The 24,348-nt window shown below is 37.2% G+C and overlaps 1 protein-coding gene across 1 annotated transcript; it reads right to left on the reverse strand.

Annotated features, from left to right (window-relative positions):
• Positions 1-1,835: 1,835 nt before the first annotated feature.
• On the reverse strand, positions 1,836-23,305 carry LOC131849823 (PHAF1 protein CG7083). Its single transcript, XM_059199949.1, has 10 exons — positions 23,134-23,305; positions 13,418-13,500; positions 12,572-12,699; positions 8,729-8,888; positions 8,002-8,097; positions 7,118-7,276; positions 5,213-5,422; positions 4,321-4,445; positions 3,441-3,630; positions 1,836-1,929 (listed from the first exon to the last, which is right to left on the reverse strand). The coding sequence occupies exons 1-10, from the start codon at positions 23,195-23,197 to the stop codon at positions 1,843-1,845; spliced, it is 1,302 nt and encodes a 433-aa protein (XP_059055932.1). The 5' UTR covers positions 23,198-23,305; the 3' UTR covers positions 1,836-1,842.
• Between the last annotated feature and the right edge of the window lie 1,043 nt (positions 23,306-24,348).

Genomic DNA, 24,348 nt, shown 5'->3' on the forward strand with positions numbered 1-24,348 from the left:
ATTTTTAGAAAAAATACATCAATTTATGATTTTATTGTTATTATTTTTTCGTATTTCCAAGAATATTTACAACACAGTCTATTTCTAATCATAATAGTTTCGATCTGGTCATGATATCAAATGTCTCACTTAATTTCTAAATAGGTAAAAATTGTAATGAAAAAAAAATTGCGTCCAGCGCTAATTGATTTGACGGCTTGCGTCTATATGCAAAAGAATGATTAATTACAGGTACACAAATGATGTTTATATGTATGTCTTTAGCGATATCAGATATAAAAAAACACGTACATGATAAAATTGTTCGCTTATGTATATTTTTTTGCTACTTTACAGTTGGTATCGTAACCAGACCGTTTCTATAGAATTAATCAGAAATGATACACCAACTCGAAACTTATTTATGAAACAATTTTCAACAAATTAGTAATTTCGCACTGTTTGGATCAAATAGATAAATAAATAATTAATTTATTGCCGACATAACACAAATAATACAGTTTACAATAAGACACAAAATGAGAAATAAATAATAACATAGAAAGTTGGCAATAGGAGCTGCCTCAGCTGTTGCTGATATAAGCACAACCTTAATGAGGTGCACCTATACAGCGCTGGTTTTCAGGCAGCCCCCAATACTCATTAAAAAAAATTAAGATGCGGGTTTTTTACTATACACAGATACGTATAAAACTACAACTAAGTTTTTTGAAAAAATAAATTCTTCGGGTTGGTATACCATTTCCAATGAATTCTATATATAGCTAATTTGATAAAACTTAAAGAACACATTTGACTAATTATCTTCATAATAACGGTCCTCTTGTCGCTTTAAAAAAAAATATCAACTTAACATTACATGATTCATTTAAAAATAATATTACATACATTTTTTTTACTATTTTCGTCCATTGTTGCTAGTGAATTAAATTAAAATTATACACCATCTGAGATCTGTCACTCACTTTTTTTTCGAGTTTTTTTTTCACAGTTTTTATCACATTTTTTTTTTTGTTAAATACTGTTTCCTCTTAGGTGCTCATGAAGGGATATGTAGTGGCCACTTAACGCTTTATTACTTTTATAGCATGGCAACATTTCGTGACTGTTTTGGTGTTGCCACACAAGTGGAGATTTTTGTGGAGATTATGAACCGATTTCGTTCAGGACGCGTATTTGCCTTTGCTTGGAGATACCTGCCAAAAATATCAATGTTTTAAACAACTGTACAGTACTATTGTCACAATTTTCTACGACATAATTAATATAGTTCAACAGGTTTCAACACGAATAATTTATTTACCATAAAATTATTCGTGTTACACCTTCTTAACTATATTAATAATATGTACTAACCGCGAAAGATTAAAAATAAGTATTTCCTACAGCATTCTACGCACAGCAAGCTAAACATAACGGCATGTGTACCTAAGATACACAATATAAATAAACAGGCTTTTAAAAAGAAGAAATTCAATCGAGCTTGTTGTCAGATCTCAACTGAATCTGTATACTGTACTGGACGGTAGGGAAAATATATTAATATAAAAAATGTGACGTTTTTGAGAGACTAAAATGTCCTACATGAATAAATAAATGGTGTTTTTCAAGGATATATTAAGGTTGCTTAATGGCCATAAAATACTAATTGCCGACCGGCAACGCCCATGTAACACCCCTGGCGTTTCAGGAGTCCATAGGATACGGTAACCGTTTACCATTAGATGGGCCGTATGCTTGTTTGCCACCTACGTTGTATAAAAAAAATATTTTTGATTTGATTTGATTTGTTAATTATTTAAGCTTAATGGTATAATAAACCAATATATATACCTGAGAATGTCACGCGATAGAGTTGACCGCGTAATGAGGGCGTGTTCCCTCCGGCTGATATAACGTTATTGACGCTATATAATTGTTAGACATCACCTGTAAAACAATTATTCTATATAAATACTGATTGTTTTGCACTAATCACAGCGGATTTTTGGGAATAATGAAATTAACAATAATCATCATCATCATCTTAGCCCGGAAGACGCCACTGTCCACTGCTGGACACAGGCCTCCCCCGAAGATCTCCACGACGATCGGTCCTGCGCTGCTCGCATCCAATGCCTTCCAGCGATCTTGACCAGATCGTCGGTCCACCTTGCCACGCTGCGTCTTCCGGCCCGTGGTCGCCATTCGAGGACTTTATTGCCCCAACGGTCAATGTCCTACGAGCTATGTGCTCTGCCCATAACCACTTCAGTGTCGCAATAATTCTTAAAAATAATATTAATGCTTTATTTGTATAACCAAAAGATTACAACATTAAAAAGGAGCAGCACATAATAGTTGCAGTTAGTTAGGTAGGTAATCAAATGGCAGAAAGTTGTGCAATACAAAATGAGGACCCTGATAACCAACACTAGGTATTACACCTGTGCTATAGATATCAGTGCTCTCTTGTAACACGTACTATATATTATATAGAACATTTATTAGACGCAGATATTTATTAGTATGTGTGGTGTATGTATCTTTATTACTAAGTAGATTAATGATTAGTAAATCTATTTAAGAAACTCTAAGTATTGTTTTAACTGATAAATGCTAGAAGTACGTAATAGAGGTTGTATGCAGTGGAAAGGATGTGTGTAATGTGGGATATTTGTGTTAATATAGAGGATGTATGACAGTGTTTAAATTCAAATTGATATGATATGACAGGATAACTTGTACGACTTCTATATTGCGACTTAATAAAAACTACAAAAATATATGAGCACAAATAATGCACAAGTGTGATGTTTGCGTAGAAAAAAATAGTAGGCGCTTTAATTTTACAACTTTGATATTAACTAATCTGACGGTCTCGGTGGTCTAGCGGTATAGGAGACCGCTTTTCTGATTGGTCGCGGGTTCGATTCCTTGCACGGTATAAACATTTCATGAGTATGCTTGTTTGTATCGGTCTGGGTGCTTTCTATGTATATTGTGTATGTATTTACAAAAAATCTAAGTATTTATACCACGACACAAGCTCTGCTTTCTGTATTAGATGGCGCTGTGTTAATTGTTCAGGGTTATTTATTTATGATTATTATTAAATTTCCAAAATTTATTCGATACAAAAATAATTAAAAATTACCTAATCCAATACGAACAGTCATACTCATCAATGTTCACTTGTTTGGGTAACGACCGCGATTATTAGACTGCGAGACAGTATGGACGTACAGTATAAGTTATTAATAAGTATTATAATAACACAATTTAACATAAAATTATTAACGAAATATAAGACAAATAAATATACATAAACAAAATGTAGAATATGAACCTCAAATATCATCTTGGTAACCGCAACAGAAGGTGAATGGGTTAACGGTGAATGTTATAGAGGCCATCTTGCTTTTCTTTGTGTGTAAATAAATAAAATGTAAAATCTGAACCTCAAATATCATGTCCTGGTAACCGTAGCAGAAGGTAGAGCCGAACGGGTTGGTGGTGTTGGTGGAGGAGGCCCGGTTGAGCACGACCGGCCGCTCACACACGCGCAGCGCTCGCGACACCACCTCCCACTTGCTGTAGGCGGTGATGGACACCGCGCCGCGGTTCTCCACCAGCGAATTCGGGTCGCATCTGGTTCACGAGCAAAATTTTTTATTGTTAGGTCGCTCACATAGAATATATGTCTATATTTTATTTATTACTAGCCAATCGCCCCGGCTTTCCCCGGGTGTACATGAGTTATATAAACCTTTGTCTAGAATTAAAACTGCTTCAAAATCCGTTGCGTTGTTTTAAAGATTTAAGCATAAATATATAGGGACGAACAGACAGCGACAGCGACTCTATTTTATACTATCTAGTGAAGATTTTATCTATTACACTATCAGCCTAAAAAGGTAAAATAATTAGTAAAAATTTTGCAGCATATTTTACAATGCAAATGTTAGAAATGTTGAGCATCAATGAAAAATGTTGCAAGAACGGGGAATATTTATTACTTTGAGAGCATCTAGCAAGAAATTTATCTAGCATCTAGCAAATAGCAATAAATATATTATATAGTTTGTAAAAAAATATATTATTATTATTATTATTTATTTATATATTTTTTAGTATTCTCCCTTTGATGGGGTGATAGAATTGTCTTTACGTGTGAAAATGGTCAAACAATGAGACATAAGAGAAAATTATTATTATAATATTTTTTAAATTGAAGACAATTTTTTGCCGTGAATTCTACAGGTGTTACAATTACAGCTTTTTGAAGAAATATGAAGGTAAGCGGGTGAAGTCCAACTTATTATTATAATATCGACTCACTTGTCCGGCTGTACAGCAAGCTCAAACTCGCAGCGGTGGTACATGTTGAAGTTGTAGTGGCCGGGATAGTTGGTGTGCAGTACGAACTTCTTTACTTGGTGCGTACGGGCGTCGAACAGGACATCCTGTATTCAAATGTAAAATATGAACCTCAAATATCATGACCTAATAACTGTTACACCAGTATGCAAATGTAGAAAATGAACCACAAATATCATGACCTGATAACCGTTACAATATAACAAGTACGAGTATATTAATTTATTTTGAACTAATGATGTCACAGTATATTGTGTTTCAGATATTAAGTTACTCCTTTAATTCTATTACATGTAGATATATAAGTAATGAAAATTAATTATATTAACTATAACGTTAATATAATAAATTTATAACGCAATTTATAAGTCGGTCACTAAAACTATATAACTGAATATAATCACACTCCAGACTAATAACATTTTGACAATTTGGCTCATACATAACACAACAACTTGTTCACAAAACAACTTCATTCGAATTAACAGATTTCTTTACTACGATAAGTACTAATATTTAGCAACTTATCTCAAAAGAACTTTAGTGGTGCAATGTACAATATTGTAGAGGTTGGCTTTGCACAAAGTCGTCAGCTTGCGTACCTTTGTTTCACCTACAGATTGCAGGTGTCAAACTTTGTAAGATGTGTTTCGGTTGACGAGTAAGATAAGCTAGTGAAATTATAGAGTATGGAGACATACCATCTCAGTTGTCCGGAATGTCAACGCATGGAGGTCACGTGATAACGTGATACTCGTGGTCCCGTTTATATAAGCGACTGTTAACACTTACCACCTGGTGTGCCGTCAGCTTGTTTGATATTTCGGTTACATAAAGAAAATGTAATACTGACCAGGCCGAGGGTGAAGTAATTAAAGAAGTAGTCTGAAGCGGGCGGCGGACGACGTCGCGCGGTGGGTCGGTGGATGCGCATCTTGTCGTCCGCCTTGTAGTACAGCCGCGCCGGAGCACCCAGCGCCCGGGCCACGCGCTGGCAGCTGTCGCCGAACTGCACCGCCCGCACCGCCGCCACCGGCCGCGCGCCGCCTGCGGACACGCCCCGCTACACCACTGTACGCGCCCCACACCGTCCGCCGTCCGGCGTCCGGCGTCCGGCGACAGCTGCCACGCGCTGGCAGCTGTCGCCGAACTGCACCGCCCGCACCGCCGCCACCGGCCGCGCGCCGCCTGCGGACACGCCCCGCTACACCACTGTACGCGCCCCACACCGTCCGCCGTCCGGCGTCCGGCGTCCGGCGACAGCTGCCACGCGCTGGCAGCTGTCGCCGAACTGCACCGCCCGCACCGCCGCCGCGCACCGGCCGCGCGCCGCCTGCGGACACGCCCCGCTACACCACTGTACGCGCCCCACACCGTCCGCCGTCCGGCGTCCGGCGTCCGGCGACAGCTGCCACGCGCTGGCAGCTGTCGCCGAACTGCACCGCCCGCACCGCCGCCACCGGCCGCGCGCCGCCTGCGGACACGCCCCGCTACACCACTGTACGCGCCCCACACCGTCCGCCGTCCGGCGTCCGGCGACAGCTGCCACGCGCTGGCAGCTGTCGCCGAACTGCACCGCCCGCACCGCCGCCACCGGCCGCGCGCCGCCTGCGGACACGCCCCGCTACACCACTGTACGCGCCCCACACCGTCCGCCGTCCGGCGTCCGGCGTCCGGCGACAGCTGCCACGCGCTGGCAGCTGTCGCCGAACTGCACCGCCCGCACCGCCGCCACCGGCCGCGCGCCGACTGCGGACACGCCCCGCTACACCACTGTACGCGCCCCACACCGTCCGCCGTCCGGCGTCCGGCGTCCGGCGACAGCTGCCACGCGCTGGCAGCTGTCGCCGAACTGCACCGCCCGCACCGCCGCCACCGGCCGCGCGCCGCCTGCGGACACGCCCCGCTACACCACTGTACGCGCCCCACACCGTCCGCCGTCCGGCGTCCGGCGCGACAGCTGCCACGCGCTGGCAGCTGTCGCCGAACTGCACCGCCCGTACCGCCGCCACCGGCCGCGCGCCGCCTGCGGACACGCCCCGCTACACCACTGTACGCGCCCCACACCGTCCGCCGTCCGGCGTCCGGCGTCCGGCGACAGCTGCCACGCGCTGGCAGCTGTCGCCGAACTGCACCGCCCGCACCGCCGCCACCGGCCGCGCGCCGCCTGCGGACACGCCCCGCTACACCACTGTACGCGCCCCACACCGTCCGCCGTCCGCCGTCCGGCGTCCGGCGACAGCTGTCACGCGCTGGCAGCTGTCGCCGAACTGCACCGCGCGCACCGCCGCCACCGGCCGCGCTCCGCCTGCGGACACGCCCCGCTACACCACTGTACGCGCCCCACACCGTCCGCCGTCCGCCGTCCGGCGTCCGGCGTCCGGCGACAGCTGCCACGCGCTGGCAGCTTTTGCGAACCTTTATGTGCGCCATATGGCACCTTTTATTGGCAGAGGGAGTAAAAATAAACACTGTACTTTACAGTACAAATACAGAAGAGAACAAAACGTTTTCATCTTCATAATTTTCAAACTATTTCTTCTTCTCGTTCAAAAGCGGAAACGAACGCGACGCGAATATGGACAACACGATTTCATTATTATAACATTACATTTTAAAAGAACATTTATAAAAATACACACGTAGAAGAAATCGCGGACGGTCGCAAATAACGACTATATGATCATAGAACCCGCTAACATCGGAAAATGAAGCAGTAACATGTTTATATGAGTAAATGGAGAACGTACCTTCAAACGGGCTTACCTTCTGTGAACATGTGAAGACGCAGGCCGACGGTGGCGGTGTGCGTGCGCAGGACGTCGCAGCGCCGCAGGTGTAGCTGGTGACGGTAGCAGGACAGCGGCAGATCCGGCAGCGGCGCCTGGCATAACGAGCCGCCGGCAGAACTGCTCAGCTGGAAATTCACATTCAGGACACCACATGTACTACTCTCCGATCGATCCTCCGTCCAATTCAAACGAGAATCGAATTACAACGGCCTGGACCGAGCTCCGAACCCCTAGCGGTGCCCTCAGACTAAAGTCGTATCAGATAGACGGGAGTTGGCCTTCAGCCGCTCCATAAGACCTTCCGCGTATTTGGAGTGCCATCTGCACTCGCCTATCGTCCGTTGTAGCAAGTATTGGTAGAATTTGTGTCTGTTTGTCTATGCTTAAATGCGCGCTAATCTCAGATACAGCTTTACCGATGTGTATGTTGACATATGTGTAACATAAATTAAAGATCGGGCTCAGATACTAATCAACGATCTTCATTCTAAAAATGCATAGACTCCGTTCTGGACATTATGCATCGGCAAAGTTTGCCAAGTATGTAAAAAAAGCAAAGCAAGCAATGCTAATGGAATGTGTCAGGAACGAGTCTACGACATAGAATAACGTCTTACTATAAAATAAATATATTGATTGTTGGTGCCATAGCAAGCATTTTAGCCGGTATTTAAGATAGTGCGGCTAAAGCAATTTGCTCACTGGTGAGGTCATGTAGTAATTAGTTTTAAGGTATAATGGGATTGGCACGTATTTATAGTTTGTACAGAAGTCCCTAAATTTCAAAGATAAAATATATTAATCATTAAGTTGTTAAAAACTTACAACTGTAATAGTTACTGTAACAAACCTGGTGTTGAGATCCATGGTAAATGGTGGTCCGGGAGACCACCGGTGAGCCGCCGTTAGGGAACTGGAGGGAGCCCAGCCCGTGCGCGTAACCAGGCTGCAAAGCGAATAAAAAAAATATAAATCATAATTTCTATCAATGATTAGACGTGAAGATTACCTAGATTAAATTAAGTTAATTTCCAATTCTTCTCAATTGAATCAGTATATTTAACTGGACGGCAAAGAATAAATATTAATACAAAAAAATTGACATTCATGAGCGGCTAAAATGTCCTATATGAATAAGTGATTTCAACTAGGTATTTAAAAAAAAATATTAATGATGATTACTTTAATTAGTGTAAAAAATAAATTATTTTCTATTGATAATTTTGTTAAAAATGTAATATAATGCATTATTAAAGAAGGTGTTTTTGTAAACATAGTGTAGTGTGTAGTTTTTGTAAACATCCTTATCCAAATATATACCTACATTATTTATTACAAGTATTAAATTTTGAACATAATTGTCCTTTTTATAATTTCATTTCAACGAACACTATAGGAGATATCTTAGTTATAAAAGAAGAACCTCAAATATAACGTCCGTTTGACGCCGTGATGGGTCGCTAGTAAGAAATAAGCGCCGTCTATAATTTCATTGTTGAATAATTTTAAAAAATTATATGTGAATTACTAAATATATATTAAATAATGGCAAAAGGATCAATTATTCTATAACTCACCTCAAATTTGCTATCAACAGGAAAATAAAAAGAGAGCCCTCTGAAGTTGAGCGCGAACAGATGCCGCTGCGAGTCGTAGAGGCCGGGGTGGGTCGCCCCGAAGCAGTGCTCCACTTGCTCTATCGACGGCGTTATCTCCGGCGAGTTGAAGCACATGCCACTGGAAAATAACATTTATTAATATAATTGAGCGCAAATCGAGGAGCGATCTTGGAGATCAGATTTGCACTCTTTGTAACGATACTCCTCCGAAACGGATTGACCGATCGAGACCAAAATTTCGTTGAAGGTCGACGTTCGGGCCTCCATTGTTTATCACTCAAAATTTAACTTTAAAGTCCGAGTTTTTAAGAATAAATGCGCTCCGCTCAACATGTGACCTGGTGTAAACAACACCGGTAACAAACCAAGTTACAGCTTTTTCCTTCCACATAACTTCACACGCATTTCTAACTTATAATTATTAGATGTTTGTCTTTTATATGTCTATTATATGTTTCCCTCTTTAATCTTTATATCATCAGCCTATCCATTTTTTCTGTCGTCCTACTGTCCTTTTGCCTTTGACCATTTTATTGTTAGAATAGTCTATCTCCTGTGTTTGCATCATGCTAAGAGCCTAGGCTGGTTCCACTAAACTAGAGATTATATGTCAATTTAGTCTTCATTCGGCAGTGGCATATCAAGTGTTTATATCATTATAAATAACATTAAATCACATACAAAACTTTAAGAATTAATAGACATACACAAATACATAAAATGGAACACAAATAACATATGTAAGAATTAAGTTAATACATATTCTGTATATATTAACAAATGAAAAGAAAACATAATGGTAGGTAAAGAAAGATGAACTTCTTAAAAAAATGAGCATTGAAGCAATATTATCTTTTTATCTGCGAGTTGGCGACGAGACAAAAATTTGGAATCTATGTTTCAACCAATAAATTAATGTGACTCTATCAGGTTTATCTTTTATTTTATCTATACATCTATACATATAAATAAAATTGGAGAGTCTGTTTGTAATATTAAAATAAGTGTTTTGTGCTACATGCATATGAATATAAATACGGTACGTACACCAAAATAACATTTTTTACAATTTTTGTCTGTCTGTCTGTTTGTTTCGGCTAATCTCTGAAATGGCTAGACCTATTTTGACGGGACATTTTTTGGCAGGTGGCTGATGTAATAACGAGTAACTTAGGCTACTTTTATTTTAGAAAATGAAAGTTAAATTCCATATATATAGACGTAGTCGCGGGGAACAGCCCGTTTCTATATAACCCACAAAGTTTTGCAATTAAAATTATGTTACTGTATGCTAAAAAAGCAGGATAGCTTTATCGAACTCAGGGCCGTATATTATATAGTAATCTAGCTGACTCAACAAGCGCTTTTTTGCCATATAAATAAAAATCACTATTAAAAAATTAGAGTTGATGCTAGAAGGGTGAAGATTTAGGATATAGGAGTTGTATTTTTAATATATAAAAAACAAATTGTCCAAAAAATAAATGTTACGGGTGGACAACCCTTATCACTTAGGGGTATGAAAAATAGATAGTAGCCGATTCTCAGACCTACTTAATATGCATATAAATTTTCAAAAAAATTGGTCATACCGTTTCGAAGGAGTACGGTAATTAACATTGTGACACGAGAATTTTATAAACCTTACTAATATTACGGGTATAAACGCGAAAGTTTGTGTGTATAAGTCCGTTTGTTACTCTTTCATGCGAAAACTACTGAACAGATTTTGATGAAACTTTATAGTAATATAGCTTATGCATCGGAATAACATATAGGCTTTAAATTTCGCGCGGGTGAACCCGAGGGCACGGCTAGTAAGATATATATGCTAAGTTTATTCATTACTCTGTAGAGTTACGGTATAAAAGGTAGGGTCACGAGCTGCGTAAGTACCCAATTAACATTATAATGGCAGATATGTCAGCAGGGCATAATAAACAAGCATTTATTGTCGGCCTCGGTGATCTAGTGGTTTAGCACACCGCTTCACTTCTCATGGTCGCGGGTTCGATTCCTCGCACGGCGCAAATATTTGTATTCATGAGTATAATTGTTTCTGTCTGAGTGTTTTCTATGTATATTATATATGTATTGACAAAAAAAATCTATGTATTTGTATCAGTTGTCTACCCATAACACAATCACCCGCTAAGCTTGGTACTAGATGGCGCTGTGTGAATTGTCAAAGTCTATTATGTTTATTACTATTATTTGATAACGCACGTCTTTACGATCCAAATGAAATATTGTATGTGAATTGGCACCATCTGTACCATCGATGCTGTGACAATCTATGAATATCTTATCCGCATATCAACCGGAATATATATCTTATATCGGTATGTGAATACGTAGAGTAGGTATGTTACTTATGTAACTGAAATATGCAGTAAGGCTACTGGGTTAGAAACGTTCTAGTAATAATAACGACATTTATTCAGCATTACATCAGCATTCGTCCGTGTGGAATTTAACTTGATTTTTCTAAAATAAAAGTAGCCTAAGTTACTCCTTATTACATCAGCTACCTACCAAATAAAGTCCCGTCAAAATCGGTCCAACCATTTCAGAGATTAACCGGCTAAAATAAAAGTAGCTGAAGTTACTCCTTATTACATCAGCTACCTGCCAAATAAAGTCCCGTCAAAATCGGTCCAGCCATTTCAGAGATTAGCCGGAACAAACAGACAGACAAAAATTGTAAAAATGTTTTTGTGTATGTACCGTATTTATATTCATATGTATGCATTAAAAAACAGTTATTTTAATATTACAAACAGACACTCCAATTTTATTTATATGTATAGATGTATAGATAACTGAAAAGCTCAAACATACTGGTAACACTGAATGTGAATTATTATAATCGAATGTTTCGTTTTTTTCTCATTTCGGAGTACTGTAATACTGTTGGCCGCAGCTCGCTTTTACAGCTTCACCGGACGATGGGGGGCGAGTACGGTTGACACTCTAAATACGCGGAAGGACTTACGGAGCGGCTGAGGCCAACTCCCGTCTGACCGACGCCGCTAGATGTTCGAACCTCAGCGAAGGCCGTCGTAATTTCGATCCCCGTTTCATTTGGACGGGGGATCAATCGGAAGGGACATATCTCGTTAATCTGGTGGTTTAGCACATCTCCTTACTTCCGAGAGTCACAGGATCAATTCCTCGCAAACTTTAGTATTCATCGGTATGGGCGTTTTTATTAATGTTATGTATGTACATATATACACAAAAAAATATTTATATCAGTGGTCTAGTAACCATAACACAAGCTTTGCTTAGCTTTGTGAATTGTCCTAGGTGTAAATTCAGCGTTTTTTTAGGTCCCTATTAATAACAGATATCCATGAGAGGCGATGTCAGTCGCGTGTTCTGAGTTGTACTCATGTCAAGTACTGCTCTAGTCATATGGTTTGATGGCCGCAGCATGACATGACCGTATCACCTTATGATCTATTATCTAACGATGCAAAAAGCATGCATGCATGCATATCCTTTCTAATATTATAAATATGAAAGTAGGTCTGTTTGTTACGCTTTCACGCAAAAACTACTGAACCGATCATCATGAAATTTTCTACACATGTTCTTGGAGGTATTAGAATGAACATAGGATACTTTATATTTAAAAAAGAAACAATATATTTTTTTTAAATAAAAAAATATAAAATACCAACATATGCTACTTCAACGCCATCTAGCAACCAGTAATATTATTATTTAATAGATTTAATGCGAGCGAAGCCACGGTTAAAAGCTAGTATGTATCTAAAAAGATGAAGGTAAACTTACCTATATCTAAGTTTAACTAATTTCATATTGTATATCTCTATAATCTTGAGTCGTTGTGCGACGGGGTCGAATATTAACCGGATCCCGTCTTGGGGCATGTTTATAACTAAATCTACCGACAGTGGATTCTGAAAAAGAAAGATTAATCATTATTAATTAACATAATACAAAACAAAGTCGCTGTCTGTCCTTATGTATGCTTAAATCTTTAAAAGTGCGCAACGGTTTTTGAAGCGGTTTTTTAATAGATAGAGTGATTCAAGAGGAACGTTTATATATATGTATATCCGTGCGAAGCCGGGGTGAGTAGCTAGTTATTAATAAACGATGGAATACAATTACTACTTAATTTTGTTTAATTCCGCTACAATTAGAAAAAATAAAAGACAAAATATTTATACATAACTTAAAAAAGATTACTTGTAACAAAAATGCTATTATGTCGATGAATATTTGACAGATAACTTATGAATTATAAAAAAATCAGTAGATGTATACACATCGATTAGAATAATAATATATAAAATAATTATCTCTTTGTAGCTTACTACACCCAACTAATATTACCAACCAATTATTACCCAAATAATATTATCTGGTCCTATGGCAATATAAAAATATATAACCACCTACCTGCATATACAAAATATACATAACTAAAAAAATTAATTGAGCTATTATAAGAGCACTATGGACCCTCCATGGTGCTCTTATAATAATATTATGTCAACCATTATTGTTACACTATGGAATGCAAATGAATAAATAAATAATATGTAAAGAAAATAAACATTATTATTATTAAAACTATATTGTATAGGAATATATGCAGTATGTATATATTACCTGATCACTATATAGTACTTGAACTCCTCTTATTGTCCCCACTTGACTCTGTATAATGGCAACCGACTGTGAGAAATGCATCCCTGAAACAAAGGTAAACAGGTTCAGTTAAAACATTTACTAATTATTGGTTACGAAAGGAATATTCCAAAGGAGGATAATAGAATGAGAATGAAGTAGAGGGGAAAAAGTATTGTGGACTGCTGACCCCACTGCTAACAGTGTACCATGTCAGGTTGACCTCCACGCGGTTCCCCCTGGATACCATTGTCATAAATTCTTGATAAATTTGTCACGATGAGCTAACTGATCTGAGCTCATGCTCATCTTGTCATCATCCACTGGTGTACTGAACCGTTAGCGCAGTCGGGTACAACATTTCATTATTATTCATAAAAAAATGAGAATGAAGTCAGAACAGGATGGCAGTGGAATACTTCAGTAATACGTATAATATCTAAGTATATCAGTTATCTAGTAACCTATATATGGCGCTATATTAATTGGGCTGGATTATTTATTTTTTTATTATATTTTGGTATAATTTTCTTAAGTGAGCATATTGGGAAACTGTAAAGCTCTCTTAGTTTTATACCAATAAATAAATTAATAAACAGTACCCATCGGGGGGAATACAACTGATTACCACGATGGTTTCCAGGGTGATCGTATGGAGATTAACCATACATGGTACATTGTTAACATCGAACACCAGTTCCCATGATTAACAATCCTTTACCCCAGTCTTCATGGCGGTCGGATGATGCGAAACGAAGCGTGGGTGTGGGAAGGTGTTTTATTTTTTTAATTTTTAATTAAACGGCGGTTTTAGCCGCTTGTTAAGAAGACAATACATACAGGATCGTTTTATCATACAGATATTCAAACTACAGGGTGTTACGTCTACGCATTTATAAGAAAAAATACTGTAAGTATTTATATCCGTTGTCTAGTACCTATAACAAGCTCTGTTTAACTTGATTACTTAGATGGCTCTTTGTGAATTGTCCTGAGATATTATTATACATACTCCTGTGAATACCTACATAATAGAAAACATCCAGAACAATACAAACAATCATACTTGAAATACAAATGTTTGAATGGTGCGAGAATCGAAACCGGTATCATCTATACATATAAATAAAATTAGAGTATCTGTTTGTAATATTAAAAATAACCATATTTTACTACATGCATATGAATATAAATACGGTACATACACCAAAATAACAAGTTTTACAATTTTTGTCTATCTGTCTGTTTGTTCCGGCTGGCTGCTCTAAAATGGCTGGACCGATTTTGACGGGACTTTTATTGGCAGGTAGCTGATGTAATAAGGAGTAATGAAGGTTACTTTAATTTTAGACAAATTCTTTTATTTTAGAAAAATAAAGTTAAATTCCACGCGGTTTGTCCGCGTCACGGGAACAGCTAGTGATTAATAAGGCGATGCTCAACTACAACACCATCGAGGTCGATATAGCTAGTTACTTATGAAATGATGCGTATAAATTTCCGGAAACCGATTAATGTTGCGTAAAAGTAAACAAATGATACAAGCAAAGCGTGAATGTATTTAATATAAATTTCCTGTAAACAATACATAGTACGGTGTATTAGACCGATCGTGCGCTATAAGGTGTGTTGATAACGGCAAGGTCGAATAACAAAAACAATGTGTGACGCGATCAAATGATTTGCCGGAAAAGTTAACAAAACTATATTTATACTGGCTGACCCAGCAACCATTTTGTCATATAAATTAATATCTCTATTAAACAATAGGGCTTGATGATGGAAAGGAATAAGAAATTATGTCAGATAAATAAAAAATAAAATTTAGGAGTGGACCCTTATCACTTAGGGGTATGAAAAATAGATAGTAGCTGATTTTCAGATCTACTGAATATGCATATAAAATTTCATAAAAAACAGGTTAAGCATTTCGGAGGAGTACCCATGGTAACAAACACCGCGAAACGAGAATTGTATATAGACTAGCTGACCGCAAACGTTGTTTTGCCATATAAATTAAAATTGCTATCAAAAATAGGGGTTGATGGTAGAAGGGCGAAAATTTAGGGATGCCTGTATTTTTTAATGCCACATTATAACAAAATTAAAAAATGTACAAAATATAAAATAAAATTTAGGGGTGATCCTTATCACTCAGGGGTATAAAAAATAGATAGTAGCCGATTCTCAGACCTACTGAATATTATTTTGACGACCTCGGTGGTCTAGCGGTCTAGTCTACCGCTTTACGACCGATGGTCGCGGGTTCGATTCCTCGCACGGCACAAACATTTGTATTCATGAGTATGATTGTTTGTATCGGTCTGGGTATTTTCTATGTATAATATGTATGTATTTACGAAAAAAAAAAATATATCTATGTATTTGTATCAGTTGTCTAGGACCCATAGCACAAGCTTTAGCTAGCTTAACTTGGGTCTAGATGGCGCTGTGTGAATTGTCCTGAGATTATTATTATTATTATTTTAAAATTTAATAAATATTGGTAAAAAAAAAAGCCATTTCAAAGTATGGTAACTGACATAGTGACTCGAGAATTGTATATATAAGATTATAATAAGGTACACTTTGTTAATTTGGATGTTTGACCTCCAGTACTATTAATTTAATTTAGAAAATTATTTTAGTATTAGATAGTCCTTCACATCTTGCTACGACACTGGTTCTAGCTGATGTCGCCTGCTGAGACGCTTCTATTTGTTTCTTATCAATCCTAATTTCACTAAACTGTAATGAAAAATGTTGCTTAAACGGCGAAAATACTACTACACGTAGACCAGAGTTAGGTCAGCTTGGGGCTGACATATCGTATTCATAATTACATAGTATAAAACAAAGTCGCTGTCGCTGTCTGTCTGTATGCTTAAATCTTTAAAACTACGCAACGGATTTTGAAGCTGTTTTTTTAATAGAGCTATTCGCCGCGGCTTCGCACGGGTGTACATAAATTATATATATAAACCTTCCCCTTGAATCAGTCTATCTATTAACAAAAACCGCTTCAAAATCCGTTGCGTAGTTTTAAAGAGTTAAGCATACATAGCCACGGACAGACAGCGACAAGACTTTGTCTTGTACTATGTAATCATTTTATTGATTTTAAATGCATTAAAAATAGATCACAGTTAGAAACACAAACAGTGACCTTTCAGTCGCTTGTTTTAATCAAATTTGATTGTCGAAGATTGCAGTACGAACAAAGCACGAAAGAAAGAGAGAAATAAATAAAAAAAACATTTATCGCAAGACAGAAGACGGACATAAACTCCATTCTATCAACAACACGCTTCTACTTTCGGAATGAGTAGTAGAATAGTAATCATATTTATGACCATACAAAAGTGCTAATAAAAAAATCATTTGACCATCAAGGAATCCATCCCCACACTAGAACCTGGGTAGTCTTGGACAGTGCTGTTTCAGAGGAGCTTCCTCCCGCGTACACTTAGATTGTGGAATGAACTACCTGCCGAGGTATTCTCACGACTACAGCATGGGGTTTTTCAAGAACGGTTAAGGTTTCTTAAGGGTTGGCAACGTGCACGTAATAGTGTGTTTCAGGCGTCCATAGGCTACGGTAACCATTTACCAATACCCGTATACAAATGGCCCATATGCTTGTTTGCCACTATAGTAGTATAAAAAAAAATAAACTAAGATTATTTCTATTCTTCTTCTGCAATTCTTAAAAAAGTATCTGTCTGTGCATTCTTCATAACTTCGCACATAACTCGCAATTAGCAAGCTTATTAAATACCCGTACATACTTATAAAAATATTAATTAATTTTTATAAATTCCGTTGATAAATATAATCACGACGTGGAACGATGACATGACGATTAAAAACCGCTTGGCAACAATAATAGAGATAAGTTTCAACTATAAAAAACAGGAGATATAGCGTTATAAATAAACATTCATCAATATACAAGATTACCGCTCAATAACATAACTATGAAACTGATTTTAATTTCGCAGTCTGAACTTTATTCATACTGTACATAGTTTTTTTTTTCAATTCAAAGGACTTATGGGACACCCTGTATCAATTCTCCTTTGGTATCATAAGGATGATTTTGGTCATCTGGTCTATTAAAATAAAATACGGCGGGAGAGAGACATAGAGAGAGGGCTCATGAGGGTGTTGTAACCTAGTAATATACTACTTTAGAAAGGTCTTGAAGACAAACCAATAATGCGAGAGAAGGCAGGTTTGCCACATACCACGTTGGATTAGAATATACTAACGTGCTATATGGTATATAGCAAAAGGTACTTTGTTTTTTCATGGATGATATTTGAATGGTGTACCCATCTGTGCTAACGGCAATATCACAAGGGATTTATCATGATGGTTTCCAGGGGAAACCGTGTGAGGTCAACCTGACTTGGTACATTGCCAGCAATGGGGTCATCAGTCCACATTACTAACAATAAATATTTTTTCTTTCTTTTCTACCCTAACAGGAATAAAAGACCAGACGATATATGTAAAATACAGTCTATGTGACTCGCTTATCATCCACTATTAGTAACACGTTGGTCCCTCGAGCCGGATCAGCCTTAATATCTAAATTTCATGTATTTTATGGCAGATATTCCTTCATTTCAAGACTGTTGGATCGGCAACAAGAAAACAATGATGTGAACTTAACATGCGTGTTTTGTATAACAATGTTAATGGGTGACCTTTATTAAAAACTAAGTCTATTGTTTGGAGTCACACTGCCCTATTTGACTTACTATGACTATATCATTACAAATATCCTACCTCGTCTAGGTGAAATAAAAATCAGGCAAGTGCAAATCTCGCACAATGAGGGGGTTCAGTATAAATGTAAACAGTTTTTTTTATACTCATTAAAACAGTTAATTTTTTTTCAGTTTCAGTTAAATGTAAACAGTAATTTTTTTATACCCCTACTTTGTAATAGAGATTTTAATTTATATGGCAAAACAACGTTTGCGGGGTCAGACAGTATATGTATATCATTACATATATATTGTTCCATATCGACATTTTTCCGTTTTAGATAGCGGGTCTCTGTTCATCAATATCCACTGATATCTCCATTGTGATGTGTATTTATATATTTACATGTATATACTAACACTACACACAGTATATATTTTATATATAGTATATATAATGTGTGCCACTGCTGGCAATATACCTTTATATATATATATATCAGCCACCTACCACTTTTGTTGACCTCCATGTCTGGAAGAGAGTTAGCCTTCCATATCCTTTTCTGAAGCCATCTTGATAAATTCGTGGTGAATTTGCCACTATGGCTAACTGACCTGACCTTGTGCTCATGTTATCATCCTCCACTGATGCCTCGCCAGCGAAAACCGTTAGCGTAGACGGAGGCACCATTTCATTATCATCCATACCATTATATACGGTCACGACTATTCGTTGACCGACGGGGTTGTCAGACACACAGATATTCGACCTAGACGGGGTTGTCAGAGGCATTGTCAACTGTCAATGTTGTGGTGAACGCCACGCTTCATATGCTCACATTTCTCTGGTATATTTAGGATCTAAACTGGTATGGGGCGATCCTATCGTTGTTCTGCGGATTCATTATTGGTTTGATATCGGTATTTCCTTCGCCGGAGAGTCAGTCAGATATATAAAAGAAACCTTTGTGGTTATGTCCTAGTCAATTTGTCAGGATGTTTTTTAATGGATGATAATGGAATGGCGTACCCGCCTGCGCTAACGGTTTACTTTGGTAGGGTTCGGTTGAGGGATGATAATATGAGTATGAGATCAGGCCAATAAGCCCAAAGTGACAAATCCCGCAGGAACTTATCACGATGGTTTCCGGGGAGAACGTAGAGGTAAACCTGGTATGGTACATTGCTAGTAATGGGATTGAGTCAGAAGTTATCGTTTCAACCTAGAAAAGTGCCTTGCCAGTGGTTTCACGGCCACGGTTATACAGCGGCTAAAGACGTCGCCTTGATGGTTGTGGGTTCAATTCCTGTACGATGCAAACATAGAAGTCACCCAGACCCATGCAAAAACTCATTGCATGGGTCTGGGTGACTTCTATGTATATTATATATTAGTTGAACAATTCCTATAGAAAGTTCGGCGTAATCTGAGTCTAGATGGCGCTATGTAAGTTGTCCTGAGTTATTATATTATTATTACTTCGCGCTAACAGAAGTATTTATTATGGAATAGTTGATCCCGCGACTTCGTCCGCGTGGAATTTAACTTTATTTTTCTAAATGAAAACATTTTTTAAAAATAAAAGTAGCCTAAGTTAGTCCTTATTACATCAGCTACCTGCCAAAAATAGTCCCGTCAAAATCGGTCCAGCCATTTCAGAGATTAGCCGGAACAAAAAGACGGACGAAGGCAGACAAATAAAAATTGTAAAAAAATATATTTTGGTGTATGTACCGTATTTATATTCATATACATGTAGCAAAATTCGCTTATTTCAATATTACAAACAGATACTCCAAGTTTATTTATAGGTATAGATATATAGATGATACTCGTATAATTCCATAATATTTTATTAAAAATTGTGATTAAAGTCATCTCTTTCGTTGGAACTTTACAGAAACCTTACTGTGGGTTCAGTAGCGTTAAAAATTATAAATAATAATACCCCTGGACATTCACACTACGCCACTAGTCCCAAAGTAAGCAGAGTGTGTGTTATGGGTACTAGTCAACTGATAAATTCTTTAAATTTTTTTGTAAATACATACTTAACATACATAAAAAATATAACCGATGAGCTTTGTACCGTGCGAGGAATTGAAGCCGTAACCGACTGAATTAAAGCGGTGAGCTCAACCGGTAGACCAGCGAGACCGTCAAAACATGTAAATTATTTGAACAGTTGTTTTTAACAACAGCAGGTTATTTCTTTATTTACAAAACTCAATAGATACCTAACATACAAGTTTAATGACTCCTCGTTGTCTTACAAAGACCATTTATCGTAATTTCATGCGTATTTAATAAGTGATAAGACTGCTTTGTGTCCGAAAGACAATAATACATATAAACGTAAACAATGAGGGGTCAAAAATACTAGTTATTGGCCGTAGATTTGCGCGGTCTGCTTTTGAGATGTTCCAGTAGGCAATTCGAAATAACTTGTAGTGAAACACTGAAGCCCTAATCGATATTTCAATCAGTCTCTAATACAAAACAAACATTATTTTGATGTAAGTGGAATAACAAAGTAGCGGAGGGGAAAGAGATTGTTAGTAATGTGGACTAATAACCCCATTTCTAACAAGGTACGTTGTCAGGGGCGGATCTACCTACCTACCGGCTTTTTGCCTCGGGCCTCGAGTCCCGAATGAAACGATATTTAGAATATAAAAAATATCTAGAATGTTAAAAAACCTATCATAAGGTTAGCAACCCTGAGATCAATCAACCCCTGCAAGTGCGCGTCTATTGAAAGAAACGGAAAATTTCTGGTCGCTTATTTTACGTAGGTGTATTTTTTAGTTAAGTAATATAATTAGGTGGGGCCCCTAAGTAGATTTAGCCCAGGGCCCCACAAATTCACGATCCGCCGACATTGTTAGGTTGACCTCCATGCAGGCTTGCCTGGAAACCATTATTATAAGCATGGAATCATGATAAATTCCTAGCGAATTTGCCATATTGAGTTGTATAAACTGACTTCATGCTCAAGAAGAGCAAGCCAGGTGGTTTCACCTGGATACCATCATGGTAAATTCTTGGAGAATTTGTCACGATGGGCTAACTGACCTGATCTAACGGTCATCTTATCATCCTCCTCTGGTGGCCCTACCAGAATAAACTGTTCCAGAGAGGTTCATCATTCTATTACCATCCATAAAAAGATGCTTAGCATATCTATAATTCACTGAGTACATTTGGAATCTAGCGTAACAGGCCCTAAAACCTTTCAGAATTAATTGAATTTGTTACCGGTGTTTCCATCACTAAATAGTCAAAATCAATACACCATACTTACTGACATTATTAGTCAGAAGTGTGTATTAGTAATTGTTACTTTTTCATGACTAAACAATTAATGTACTTAATGAAATTTGATATTAACATACATTGTATCATAAGAATGGATATAAGCTGTCTTTTGTTTCAAAAAACCAAATCAAGTTGCAGGTAACAGCTAAAAGAATTTGCTATAAATAACTAATATTGCTTTGTGAATATTAATTCTGAATCTTTACATGGTATAAAATGAAGTTGCTTCCAATGTCTGTTCGCATAGATCTTTTAAACTATGCAATAGATTTTAATGTGTTTTTAACAGTAGATAGATTAATTCAAGAGGAAGATTTATATGTATAACTAGCTGTCCACACAACTATGTCCATGTGGAATTTAACTTTATTTTTCTAAAATAAAAGTAGCCTAAGCTACCCCTTATTACATCAGCTACCTGCCAAAAAATATCCCATCATAATCTAGCCAAGGCCATCAAGGTCTAGCCATTTCAGAGATTAGCCGGAACAAACAGATAGACAAAAATTTAAAAAAATGTTATTTTGGTGTATGTACCTTATTTATATTCATATGCATGTAGTAAAAAATGGTTATTTCAATATTAGAAACAGACACTCCAATTTTATTTATATGTATAGATGTATAGATATCTGCACATTATACATATATTATACATATACATATATTAAAGAAGTAATTTATGATAATACACAAATAGTGCAGACTTTGTTGGTATTACGAGGTACTATGGTATGGCTATTAAATAATAATTAGGGACATAAATATAATTTATGCTTTGCAGTCATATATTATGCAGATACTTCTGTGACATTGTAAACAACAACTAATAAATAAGTATTATTATTTGTATGGGTTGAGTGTTTACTATGTATATTATGTATGTGTTTACAAAAAATGAATTTATATATTTGTATCAGTTGTTTAGGACCCATAATACAAGCTCTGCTTAGCTTGGGACTAGATGGCGCTGTATGAATTGTCCTGTATTATTATTATTGTAAATAACTGTTTTGGTCTCTTACAATATTTTAACTATTCAAGAGTAAATAAAAGAGTAAATATATAATTTATTCATGTAGGACATTTTAGCTGCTTATGAATGTCAAGTTTTACATTATAATTTTTTTTTCCCTACCAGCCAGTATTATAATTTTTATAAAATAAACTTATTTAAATTTCTACTGAGTATTTTAATAGTTAAATTGAAATACCTACTACAATAAAAATAATTATTATCAAGTATATCAAATAGTATTTATAATATGTTAATGTTTATTTCACTATTTGTTTGCATCTTATGTGGTATCTATTGTTGTCGAGTAAATATAATAACAGACGGTTCAGTCACCTGAATATAGCACAACAAACGGAATCTTATGAAATGATCATGTTGTTAACGCAACCTATGCCATTTCACGGTCAAGAGTGGTTATTTAAAAAAAAAATAAACACGAACTGAGACGAAACAAAGGCAAGGCCCGTGACACTTTACGTGCAAAAAAATCAATGTGAACCCAATACAACGAGCAATTAGTGGTTGTACCATTCCAATAGATACATATAGGGTCGGATACAGGCAGTAAAAACAACATTGCGTAATAAACGTCTTGTGGAAATACAACGCAAATGCCTGACGTACGAAATAAACACAATAAACTCACCCAACACGAATTCCCAGGCGTCGCAGCCCAGGGAACGTTCAGGGACAATTTCCAAATCTAACATCGTGCACTGAACACAATTTACACACTAAACTAACTAACTTTCACTTAAAAAAATGTCTTTAAACGCGAATACTCGATATTACGCTGCCTTTCTTTGTTTGCCAACTTTAGTTTTCAACCATTTTGTATTTGTCAGAGGAACTGTCATTACAAACAGCTGATTGTATTATGACAGGGCCGGCGCAAAGGGAATGATTATTTATACTTAATTTTCCTGTAGTAACGCGTAAAAGATGCTTTGAATTGAGTATTACAATTTCATACAATTCCATATGTCTAATAAATAACGTAATTGAGAAAATTGTGAAACTTTGACAATGCTACAGATAAAACAAATATCTTAAGATTACCTATTTAATTTAAAAAATATTATCGTGCTCAATATAGTAAAATATAAATGAGATGAGATGATAGAAGTGATAATAATCACCTTATTCATATAAAGTGATCATTGTAGTTGAAGCTCACATCATTAATTGGCTCGGACATTAAAAGTCACACACCCTCATTGGTATTCCATTACGATCTTACATCATTACATTAGTAATTATGAATATATATTTTTAATAGTAAAATGCTCAATTTTTACATGGATTAATCTTAGATATGTTTTAAAATAGACATTTTTAAATTGACTCTCAGAAAGTTATGTATCTATTGTTTATAATTTTCCTATTAATTATAATTGACCCTTGTTGAGACCCTGGTGTAGCGCAGTGACGCATGCGTACCAACCGTGACGAAAAATCATGTTGTCGGAATTGTTTTATAGACGTCTCTTTCATTTCAGTATACTATAACATTATCTGTCTCTTTCATATCAACAGTTCAGCTTCGTCTTTGTTCTTTCTGTAGTTTTTGTATAGATTTATCTCTCTCTCTTGAACTTGTTATTGATGCTATACCTATATAAGCTTGCGACGTTTCAATTACCGTAATGTACGATATACATTGCTTTTTAATTAAGCAAATGGATAAACCAATATGATTTAATACAGCAATGTATTGACTAATTTATAGGAGTCCTTGGGCAAACAGTCGATATTGATTCATGGTAGTTTCGCCCATGAATCGTATATTGCAGACAGCTAGTCTCTACCTAATGATAGATAGAAATAATTTTCTAGAACTATGTACAGTAGTAATGTTGTA

This window comes from Achroia grisella, unplaced genomic scaffold, assembly GCF_030625045.1.
Source record: "Achroia grisella isolate CSIRO2021 unplaced genomic scaffold, CSIRO_AGI_Agris_v1 utg660, whole genome shotgun sequence".
NCBI lineage: Eukaryota > Metazoa > Arthropoda > Insecta > Lepidoptera > Pyralidae > Achroia > Achroia grisella.

What these genes read in the sequence shown, in the direction of transcription:
- LOC131849823 (XM_059199949.1), bottom strand. Translation starts at nt 23,197, where the DNA reads ATGTTAGATTTGGAAATTGTCCCTGAACGTTCCCTGGGCTGCGACGCC. An exon ending in CTTGCTGTACAGCCGGACAA is followed by an intron (nt 3,631 to 4,320) that starts GTGAGTCGATAT and finishes CTCGTGAACCAG; the next exon opens with ATGCGACCCGAATTCGCTGG. An exon ending in ACCAGGACATGATATTTGAG is followed by an intron (nt 1,930 to 3,440) that starts GTTCAGATTTTA and finishes ATTGTTTTACAG; the next exon opens with GTGATGTCTAACAATTATAT.